Source organism: Chaetura pelagica, unplaced genomic scaffold (assembly GCF_000747805.2).
Source record: "Chaetura pelagica isolate M959 unplaced genomic scaffold, ChaPel_1.0 scaffold55, whole genome shotgun sequence".
NCBI lineage: Eukaryota > Metazoa > Chordata > Aves > Apodiformes > Apodidae > Chaetura > Chaetura pelagica.
In genome coordinates, this window is record NW_009953571.1 from 4,400,925 (window position 1) to 4,412,482 (window position 11,558).

At 44.4% G+C, this 11,558-nt stretch overlaps 1 protein-coding gene across 1 annotated transcript in view; it reads left to right on the plus strand.

Moving 5' to 3' along the window:
• The window catches only part of ZFYVE19 (zinc finger, FYVE domain containing 19), a 13,174-nt gene extending 2,963 nt beyond the window's left edge, over positions 1-10,211 (plus strand). Inside the window, exons 2-11 of the mRNA XM_009999602.1 lie at positions 217-338; positions 2,081-2,134; positions 2,592-2,752; positions 3,686-3,831; positions 4,713-4,827; positions 5,171-5,380; positions 5,878-5,957; positions 6,649-6,759; positions 8,144-8,286; positions 9,688-10,211. Of these exons, the coding sequence (XP_009997904.1) occupies positions 217-338; positions 2,081-2,134; positions 2,592-2,752; positions 3,686-3,831; positions 4,713-4,827; positions 5,171-5,380; positions 5,878-5,957; positions 6,649-6,759; positions 8,144-8,286; positions 9,688-9,760 (1,215 nt within the window). The 3' untranslated portion in view covers positions 9,761-10,211. The remainder of the gene's footprint in view (positions 1-216; positions 339-2,080; positions 2,135-2,591; positions 2,753-3,685; positions 3,832-4,712; positions 4,828-5,170; positions 5,381-5,877; positions 5,958-6,648; positions 6,760-8,143; positions 8,287-9,687) is intronic.
• The last annotated feature ends 1,347 nt before the right edge of the window (positions 10,212-11,558 follow it).

An 11,558-nucleotide genomic window follows, 5' to 3' on the forward strand; every position in this document is an offset into this window, starting at 1 on the left:
GCGGTTCCTCTGCTCCTGGCAGGAGTTACGTGCTGCTGCTCAAAGGATCTCGCATGTCTCCCTGTCTTCAGCAGATACAGATCTCTTAAAAAGCCAGCACAGCCCCAGCGTTATTTTTAGTGCTTTTTTACTGAAGAGGGGCAGGCAGAGCGGTGGGGGGGGCTGTGGTGATGAGCCGGTGATGGAGGCCTGTCCTGCTCTCTCGTTCCTCTGCAGTGTGGATGCAAGAGCTGTGGGCGGGCGTTCTGCTCGGGCTGCCTGAGCTTCGCGGCTGTTGTTCCCCGCTGTGGAAGTGCCCGGCAGAAGGTGTGCAAGCAGTGCCACGGAAAGCTCACTGGGTAAGACAGGAGGGTTTCCTCACCGACAGACACTGTCCCACTTTCTTTCTTTGTTTTGCATCCCTGTGTTTTGTTGCAGGTTTCTGCCTGAGAGCTGTGCCTTGCACTTGTGAACACACAACTGCCTTGCACTTGTGCACACACAAGTGGTGTGGTGACACCACAAGTCTGTGTGGTGACAGAGCAGTCTGAAAGAACCAGGTTTAAATCTTCATGAATGGGCACTGAATGCCTGTGGACATCTTAACTACATGAAACCAGGTTAAGCCCCACCACGTTATTGCCCAGAAATCTGTACTGCTTTCAAAGCATTGGCAGGCTTTTCAGATGTGTTGTAGTTGGATGGTAAGCTATTCAAAGTGTTACTACCTCTGTGGGCAGTGACAGAAATCCTTATAGCAGAGACCTCTCAACAACCTGTCGCCTGAAGATGTAACATTTTGTAGCATAACATTGCTTTGCTTTAAAAAATATATTTATGTATTTGCAAACATTATGTGTAGATTGCTTGTTGGAAACAAAAACATGTAATTCAGTGGCAGTATTGGTTAGACAGGTGAACACAGGAGCACAAGTGTACACCAGAACCCCTCTCACAACCAGTTCTGTGTTCCCTCTTGCATTTCTCTTTCCTTTGTTCCTCACTTCTCCTACAGCAAGGGACTTCTGCCAGCAAGTGGGGAATTTTCTGGCTCTGCCACTGTCTAAAGGAGAAGAGCCTCTAATTAGCAGAGGTCTTCATTTCATAAGCACTGGCTCATGAAAACAGAGTGAGCTGCTGATGGTGAAAATACAGTATTCAGTGTTTTGATTTTGAAATTCTATTATTTCGCTTTGCAACTCCAAAACCATTAAGATAACAGGGCAGCCTTTATCCAGGTGTCTTTTGTAATTTTTTTTTCTCAGCTGTTTAATATGAATACTGTGAAGTTACAGCAGAAAAAAAGGTCCTCCTGGACTGGATAGCAGGTAGATAATGCACACAAGCTGCAGCTCTGGAAGCTGCAAGTGTAGTTGCTCTTCATGCAAATAACTTTCAGAACTGAAACCTTAGAACTGGAAAGCAGTCCAACAATGTTGTGTTCATTCTTTACTACCTTAGCACAGATGTATTTGTAGCTGTGACTTCTAAGAATGAATAAAATATGCTAACAACCTTAGACAAGTATGTAGTTTAGAAGTTCTGCCTGAATACAGCAAAGTAGAAGATGGTCAGACACAAAGTGTTTGTGGTGTGTACTGTTCAGGTGTGCTAGATGTCATTGTGATGTGGGTGGCTATATAATAATTTTTTAAACATGCTGTTTAATCTTCTGCATTATATAATTCTGTGTTTGTTGCATGCCACAGCTCCTTTTGGAGCCTTCTGCTGCATGGAGGCTAATTGCACTGGGAGTCTTGCCTAACTATCTGCTTTTTGAACTGGGAGGTGCAGGCTGTGGGAGGCATGGGTATTTCAGCCCCTCCTCCTTTGGGTCACTGGTGACAATATTAAATCACATTTTGTCCAGTTACAAAACAACTGGACCAGAGGACTAGAAATGAAGTTCCCTGCTGTCCCAGGCATTCATGTTATCCTAATCCCTCCCATAAGCTCATTGCTCTCCATATTAATGGGGTTATGAAAGAGGCTGTACCAGAAGTTTGAGAAATGTAAACTGATTTGTCTTGAGTTGAAATAATGATGACTAAAGCATTGCCAGTATCTTAATTTCAAAGAAATTGTTGTTTTTGTCTTCCAGAGAGGGATCTCAAAACAGTTCAGCAAAATGGTCACCTCCAGAAAACTACAAAAAGTGAGTTGCACTTGCCAGTAAGACACTTGTTTCTGCCACAGAGTAGCATTTCAGGCCCTCACTCCTCTTCTTCAGTAGAGACCAGCAAAAGTGCAGGTGTGATGTGGGTTATTTACTTGTTCAGAATTAGATTAAGGATGGGGCTTTGGTTTTGTTTGGGTTTTTCCTTTGTCTGGGGGAATGAGGTGTGTGCTTTTTTGAATAGACTCCTGAACGACTGTTCATTTATCTGTGGCTGACCAGAGTTGGCTTGGAAACATGAACCTGGTGGTGAAATGTTCCTTGGCTTCTTGGAAATGGTGCCATCTGTGCTATTTCTGCAAGTTTTCCTTACTCTTGGGAATGCCCTATTCTCATATGGGAGAACCTGGTATGGGAGGGAGTGGTTTCACTTCTGTTCTACACTGGGCTTAAACCTCTGTTCTGAATTGATGTTTTATTTCCATCCTTGTCACAGGCGTGTTGCAGCTTTTGAGGCTAAGCAAAACCAACTGAAAGAACACCAGAAGGCAGCTGCAAAACCCCCAGGTCAAGCAGGCTCCAGATACAAGGGGCTCTCAAAAGAGGATAGAGCTATCGCAGAGAGACTGGAAAGGCTCAGGGAGGAAAAGAAACCGAGTGAGTTTTGGAGGATACCCGAGATACCTTGGGTGGGAACACTGCTACTTGGGAAACATGGAACCTGCAGGGTGAGGGAAGTGCTGGACTTTTAGAGCCTGCCTTTTTAAGGAACTGAAGGATTAAACTTGGACAGAGCATGCACACACTGCTCTGTCCAGATTCTACAATGATTTTAGATTAATGTTTAATTTATTTCTGCTTCTTAGTTTTGGGATGGTATTTTACCTGAAAAAGCCTGTGTCAAGCCCAGTAGGGGCAGAATGAAATTAGGGTGTTTGGCCAAACTGTTTTGCAGGAGGTTTCCCATGGGTCTTTGTCTTGGGCAACAGTGCCAGTCTCTCATGTTCTGTCCAGCCTTGCCTCAGAGGAGAAAAAGGACTGTCATTCCAGTCTACAGCTGTCAGGTTCTGGGACAGCCTTGTGGTGCTTGTGGGAGAGTAAACTATTTGAAAAATGATATGTAGTATCAAAAGGAAAAGACACACTGCAGAGTGGTTACCTGATCATCATAGAATCAGTTCACCCAGAAAAGACCTTTAAGATCATAGAGTCTAACTGTTAACTCAGCACTGCCAAGTCCACCCCCTTAAATGTGAGTGCAATGCTGCCTAGATGACACTGCCTGTCCCTAGTATCCTAAGTCAGCTGATTGCCAAATGACATTACCCTAATACTTGCCTTATGACTAGGAGATAAGCCCTGAAGAGGCCAGGCTTTGGATGAAAAGGTAGCAGTTAGCATTAGCATAGCCTCTGAGTCACTGCAGTGTGACCCCTCGTTTACATCAGGGGCTGAGAAGGGTTTTGCTCAAGTGCTCAGACTCTGATTCCAGAAAGAAATATTATTTTAAGCAGAAAAAAAAAAAAAAAAAAAGCTTTTTCTTTTCAACAACAAGAGTAATCTCCTTCCTTGGGTTATTCTGAATTGCAGAGTCCATCCCTACCCAGGCTGAGATTGAAGCTAGGCTGGCTGCCCTGAAGGAGGACTGGTGGGGACCTTTTCCATCCACACAGGAAATTGAGGACCGGTTGGCTGCCCTGCAGGGCAGAGATCCTGCTTCCCAGGCTCCCAGACCTGTAAGCTCCTTCAGCTCTTTAGCCACTGATGTATTCTGAACTGACAGATTATCTAGTGTCCCAGCACGTTAGCTTCCTTCTTCAGCATTTTTGTGTCCAAGTGGCTCTCTGCTGAACTCTCTGTTTCCTGATTGTGTCATTGCTCCAGAAGTAAATAGCCAGCCTTTACCAGTTAGCTGCTTCGGTTTGAATGCAGTATGTTCCTTCATGTCAACTGTAGCTCATGTGCTTATTTTTAACAACAGATGCTTCCTCTCAACCCATTTGTGCACCTAAGTGGTCTAATATTTTTTCACAGCTGTTTGTGTTTGGGGATTATCAGCCCTACCTTCTAACTGTATCTTTCAGTTGTTACAGCATCCCAGCTGGGCAAAATCCTGTTAATTATTCCAGAAATGAAAGCACAGTGTTTAGTTAGAGATTGCAGAGGAATAAGTTGGATATGTGCCTTCAAAGCCTAAATGTCTTATCCCAAATAAATTGTTTCCTCAAGCTCCTTTTTCAGCAGTGTTGCACACTCAGCATTTGTTACAGGGCCTCAGTGGGGTGCTGGCTGGTCCTGTTGAGAATGGCACTTTATTTACATTGGAGGTAGTGGTAGAGCTGGGGTTGGGACTCAGTAGCAGGTGCTCCTACACCCTCAGCACCACTTTTGCCTTATTTGCATGACTACTTTTAGAGTTGTGTGCGTTCAGCAGCTTTCAGAATGAAGTGCTGAAAGTCTTACAGCAGGTAACTGTAAACTCAGACTCTCAAGATGAATGGATGCATCTTCTTACACTGCTCCCACATAGGGTCATCTTGGTTACCAAACTTTTCCTTTGATTGAATATACTACTTTCCTCTCATTTGTCTTTTCCCATGCCCTTCTTGTATCTTAGGTACATCAACCTCCTGATACCAGAACTCTGGTCCAGCAGACAGATGATCTTTTAGCTCAACTGTCTGAGGAAATTGCCATTGATGAGCATTGTAGACCAAGAGTCCAACCTCAAGGTACCCATTATGGCTTCTAAAGACTTGTTTCTATCTAACAATGTATGTGCTGTAAGTGAGAAGGCAATGTGTGCCTCCCATCTAACTTACGGGTGAGCTGGCTGTCCAGTTTGTCCTGAGATACCATTATCTTCCTTGCTGTGGTGCTTTCTCTGTAACCTCACTGTAAAACACAGATTAGCTCAGTTTCTTCTCATGTACAGTGGTGATCCTTCTGTGTCATGCCTGCTCCCCTTATTACACAGACAGGGTATGAGCAGCAAGCTGCTGCTTTAGTCCTGCTGTCTGTGCCCAAGGAATGTTGCTGCTGAGTCATCAGCACGTTCTGTGTGTCTCCTTGCAGCTGTTGGCAGCCAAGGTTTGAATGATCTCAATCGGGAAAGTGAAGATTGTGTTTGCCCTGCCAATCTGGATGCAAAACAGCTAGAAGGAGAGAAGAATAAGCTTCTGGCAGAAGCTGCTGCTGAGCTGCGGGAGGAGAACACGAGGCAGGAAAAGATCCTACAGGTTGCCAAGAGACTGGCAGTACTCAGAGGCGAGGACCCAGAGAAAGGTGGGTGGCAGACAAGAATACAGTGCCAAGAGAGAATCCAAGTTCCTGTGACAGCAGTTTCTTTTCAGAGAGGTGTTTATCCATTTAATTCCTCTGTTCTGTCAGAAACAGACTGAGATTTGGTTCTGTCTATGAAGTTGTACAGGTTGCTTCATCATGAAATCAGTAGGAAGGATCTTACTTGAGGGTAAAGATGGGAGCTGTAAGGTCGGACTGCACCCTTCCTTGAGATAATTCTAGCATGCTCTGGTGAGGTTAATAAAGGTTTTAAAAACAAAGCTCTATTTTTGGTGGGGATTTTTCCCTTCCCTTTTCCAAAATTAAAAACAAACAGTAACACTCTTTTTTTGAGGAGTCTCCATTGGAAAAGGATCTGTCTGGGACAGAGCCAGAATGCCAAAACCAGCTCACAGCACAAAGGATTGTCTCTGGCACATAAGGGAGCTGCAGGTTTGAGGCAGGTGTGGGTTACAGTCTCCTGTCTCTTGCTTCTGCAGTTACACTGGAAACCTACACACTCCCTGACAGCGATGAAGAAGTGGCTGAGGAGGAAGCCATTCACAGGGTGCTGAAACAGGTCAGAAGTGGCAGCTGTGGCTTTGTTTATCTTCCTCTTGGTTATTCCTGGTGTGCACATTACCTGGTCAGCATGCAAAGGATATGTTTCTATTCCTGGGAAGAGTTTAATTTCTTCCTCTCCTAGTGTTTTTCCAATACTATCTCCCATGGGCCATCCAGTTACAGGTGATTGACAACATTACTTCTAGTCTGTCACATTATCTTTCCCATTCATATCTGTCATGATGTGTGTCACCTCTCCAGCTCAAATCTGCTAGTACTCCCCCACTTGTTTAATATTTTCTCCCATCCATCTAGAGCATGGATGATGAGATGTGTGCTGTTCAATACAGCTTATTCCTAGATTTCCTTCTAAAATGTCCATGAATTGTCTTGGAGGCAGACACAAACTTCTGTGCTTAAGTTTCTGCCTGATTACAGACCACATGTGCATGATTAGCATGAAGTGGAGGTTCTGCTGATGGCTGCATTGCAGAGCAGAGTGTGTTAGCTGAAACCCCCTGCTGCTACACTGACTGTTCATGATGTCCACGCAGTGTTCAGGCTGCAGATAGGGCAAGCTCACATCTGTCTGGACTTGTCATCTCGTATTACTGCATGAGAGTAGGGAGAAGGGCGGGAGCTTTAGAACCTAAAGTTAAGCTCCCAGCTGTGTTTGAAACAAGAGGCTTCTTGCTTTCTGTTACCAGCTCACAGAGGAAGCCGCCCTGGATGAAGCAAGTGGATTCAACATCCCTCCAGATCAGACCGCCCAACTGGGACCCTCACAACAGAACCCACATAAAAAAGCAAAGCAAAAGGTTGGTGAGCTTGTCAGGATCTCTTGAAATTACATGTTCCAGAGTCTCAGGAGAGTACAGTTCTGTAGCAAAAGTTTGGCTTGATGCAGGAAAAAAACCAACCAACTAGTTTGTCCAGAGCAGACAAGCTGAGTGGTTTCTGCAAGGCTGACCAGCCCTTAGCACAGCTGTGAGTCATCCTTGTACTTATAAAAGGAGGTGCTCCCTGGAATATAATTCCTTTCAGGTTGGTTTTCTGCCGAATGGGAGGGTGTCCTCTAAACCCAGACAACTTAGGATAGACCTTGCAAGATGGATATCAGAGAAGATATTTTTAACTTGCCAATATTATTAGACCAAGGAGGCCACGGTCTAGTACCATATGGCCTGAACCAGGGTAAGTAGGATGTTTGCCATTGCTTTCAGCATGTACAGAATAGAACCTCTAGATGGTAATCAACTGTGTGTGTTCTCATATAACGTTAGAGGAAGAAATTAGTAACAAGATATCCTATGCTCAGAGTGGATTCCAACCTATCATGGAAATACGTACACCTGCTTGAATGTATATTAAAAGAATTAAATGAACCTGTGACTCGCAGACATCTGACAGGCCTGTCCCCAATAGAATAAATTATTTAATTGTAAGCATTATTGAAAACATCTATCTCGTAGGTATGCTGCCTTGCACTTCTGGGATTACTGATGTGAAAGATATTGCCATCTTATTGCTGTTGTGTTAGGAAGCTGCCTTTGCCAGTGTCCAGGCACTGTGTCCCAGGGTGTGTATGGCTGTTCAGTTCCACAAAGGAGACAATAGAAGGCCTTATGGAAAGGTTTTAGATTATGGTTTCAGAAGATCTGTTTGGCTCAACCTCAGGTACAAATCTATAGTAGAGACCTTGTGGCAAATTACTTCCTTTATCCCTCAGGTTTTTTTTTGTAACAGGGAGAAAACAACCCTCTCACTTCCCCACTGCTTTCCCTTCCCATGTAAGTCCTTTCAGCAAAACTGATTGCTTGCTTCTGCAGCAAGGATCATCTACCACTTGGTTTTGCTGTGGTGTCTGCCTGAAGCTCTGGGCTTCATTCCTGTAGCACAGAGTGGACAATGTTGGTGCATGTTGCTGTTGGCACTAAATGAGGGCAAATACCTGTTTACCTTCTGAGCAACAGAGATTCATGAGCAATGATAAGGAGTACCTTGGGTTTTTATTTAACAATCTAGATACCTATGGAGTCTAATCCTTGGGCTTTGGGCAAGTTGATCTCACAGACTTAGGATCAACTGAGTGAACTATGAACCATGTGTCATGTCATCATGGCCATTATACATTACAATGAAAGTCCTGTACTGTCTCTGCTGGGGTTTGAATTCTGTGTCTCTGTTTTCTTTGTGACTTAGAGCCAGACTCCAGCCACCACAGCTCTTGCCAGAGCAGATGACAGTGATGACGATGAGCTACCCTGGTGCTGCATCTGCAACGAAGATGCCACTTTGCGCTGCCACGGCTGCGACGGGGACCTCTACTGCCAGCGCTGCTTTCGGTAAGTCTTGTAGTTCCTCTTGGTCTGACAGGCAGGTTTCAGGTAAGCTTGGCTGTTTTTGTTTGTTCTTCCTGTTGGGCAGAAAACAGGCAGTAGGAGGCAAGATTGGAGGAACCCAGATTTGAGCTGAATGCTAGGTGTTATGGAAATACTTTGTGTGATCAGTACTTATCCCAGGCTTCAGGACTAAACTGGTCCTAGGCAGAATTGTTCTCTCTGAGCTGCTCCAGTGCATGTTTGGGCACATTTTCTGAGTGTTGTCTGGAGCAGCTGATGTGCTGCATTGCGTGGGATGGCATAAATGAGACCATTGTTCAGCAACTCCTATGGCTTGAAAATGACATCGATGGATGATCTGGGCTGGATTCCAATTAAGAGGGCAGATCAGATTTTATAAATTCCAGGGGCTTTTCTTTGGCTGAGACTCTGCAGTCTTAAACCATCTAAAAAAATATTTGTTGAGATATGTATGGGCATACCCTTTTTTTCCTCAGGGCTTGCAGCAGCTGTAATCCTGATTCTTAAACATCTGTATCTTCATTTTTGACAAAAAAAAAATTACTATATCTCAGGTTTGGAGGGTTAATTCCTTTGAATACAAAGCTACTCCTCAAAGCTTGTGTGGCTTCTCTTTTTCATGCCTCAGAAGTACTGGGCAGTTGACTGGGTTCTTAGAGTAGTGCTGGGTGACATTTAGACAGCAGGATGCTGAGAATCTGGTTGGGATAGTAAGAGATGCTTTTGTGTATATTCCCCCATTTCCTGTAAATGTTTTTTGTAGAGATGGAAACTGGGTGGGGGAGAAGATATGAAAATTGTAAGAAACATGTGACTGGCAATGTTAGATGATTAAAAACAAAAAAACCGTAAGTATCAGACAGCAGGATCAGCAGCCTGGCAGGTGAGTGAGTGTATCAGGTGCACGCTGCAGGTGGGAGCTTGTGCCTCACTCAACACTGCCTGCTTCTGAGCATGGTTAAGACAGCCTCCAATACACTGCATTTTAGTCACAACAGTTATTTTTCAGAGCTGTGTGGAGCAGACTGTCATTTTGACTGTTGTCATTGGAGTCACTACTAGGCCTGGGAATCAGACAGGGTGCTGAAAATGAGCTACCAGTTATATGAATCTGTCAAAGAGAAAAAGAGAAAAAGAGACAGGGGACATGTCATTTCCCCTTCCAGCAGGCAAGAATAAGCAGACCTTTCCACAAAGCACCTCAGGGGTTTCTCTTACAAGCGAGTATCTTCAGCAGCCAGTCCATATGGCTGCCAGTTGAGTCCTCACAGCTAATCATTGGGATAGGTTTCTAATTAGGAGCTGCTGGGAGACCTCTTTTGCAGTGACTTAAGGGTGAGTTCCCTGCCTGGGTATTTACTTCTGACTGCACTTGCTTCTCAGGGAAGGCCATGATGAGTTTGACCTGAAAGAGCACCACACCTCCCGCTATCTTCTTCCTTGCAAGCAGAAGTGATCACACTCTTCTGGGCAGAAAAGGAGATGGAGAACAGGAAAAGAGAGGAGTCGTCCAGATGGATGGAAGAGTCCAAGTGGATTTGCAGCCAAAACGGGTGATGTTTTGGACAGTTAAAGGATGTGCTGTAATCTGAGAGAGGCTTGTAGGCTTGTGACTTTGTCCTCACAATTACAACCAGAGAAGTGCAGGGTTCGCTGTGCATATTTGGGGATGAGGACTTGATATGAGGAGGTAGATACCAGTCTATAAATACAGATGGTAAGGTGACGCAGGTAGCAGTAAAGATGTGTGTTTAAGGCAGTACTGACTGGCTGATAAGTAACTTCCTGCTTTTGCTAACAGCTTGCACACTGGTTCAACAGGCAGCAAAGCACTTTGCACTAAGAAAACTGTCATGGTCACGTGTGTGATGAGAACTACCAAAGCAAAATAAAAAAATTACTTACAGAGGCCTGTGGTTAAAGTCTTGCCTGGAAACGCCTGGTAGCCCTTCACAAAGTGTTGCCCTCTTGTAATGGTGTCTTAGTCCTAGAGTCAGTGGCTTTGGGAAAGAAATTAAGTCATCTGTGGTGTGGCTGGAAAAGGTGGAGAGGCTGCTCTGCCTCGATGGGCAGTGCTGCTCACGTACTTAAAGGATGCTTTGTAAAGGTAATCTGCTACTGATGCATAGCATTGTGATCTGCACTGGCTGTGCTGAGGTTTCATGTGGGCTGTAAGAGCAGCATGTTAGTCTGGATGGGTTGTGTATTAATCTTAAAGTGGGGTTTGGCTCTGTTTAGTATTTGGTCCCTTGGCAGGATAAACATGTTCCATGTGTGATGTGTTTTATCTGGCTATGAGAGAAGCTCAGTTTAATACGCTCATACCGTCCTGGAGATAGTCCAGATGCAAGTGGCCAAAAGCACCCAGAACTTCTTAAAATACCCCACTAAACCTCCTCTAAATTGGCTCTAATATCCCATCAGGATCAGCTCTTCCCAGGACTATAATGTGACTTCTGAGACAGCTCTCTAAGGCTGACAAATTCCAATGGCAAAAAAATGCAGCATTTGCCTGTGACAGGGAGTTTCCAATGAATCTTGCCTGCCTGGTGTGATGCTGCCATTCCCAGCTGTCTGCCCTGCCCCTGCACTGAAGGTCACTGCCTCTGTAGGTAAGCTGATGAAACAGTGTTTGCCTGCACCTCAGCCACACCTGATCAAGGCAAATAAATTAAACTACTGCTGAAGATGGGTTTGTGCTAACATGCTGGACTGGATCAGACCCTTCAACAGAAACGTGTTCAGAAAATGCAGAACAATAGTACTGCAGGTTAACACACTAAAAATTCCAAGTGCCATCAAAACCCTTTATTAGAAAGGGGTGACAAAACCTGAGTGTTGTGGGGGATCTTCTTTTTCCTGGAAGTCATTGCTTCACCAGTGCCTGTCTCTTTGGGACAAGCAGATAGAAAAACTACTTGAATTGTTCTGATGCAAGAGCTCACAATGAGCTCTGTGTTACACAAAATTCAAGTAGAGAGTTACTGCCCTGAGGAGCTTGCAGTCTAAAATATGAAAAATAAAATGCTGTTCTGGCTTTGTATTATTGTAGGAATGTCATTTTTTAATTGCTATTTGACCTGGATAATCAGTCTGATAGCAAGAAAGCCCAATTCTGTCTTAGGTTAAATCCTTTATGTTTTGCATATACAGAAGATGCAAATACCTTCTCTTATATCTCTTTTAAGACTGATCCACTCTTTTGGGCTTCAGTCTGTGTCCTTTCCAAGCAGTTAGTAAACATTTTCATTCCT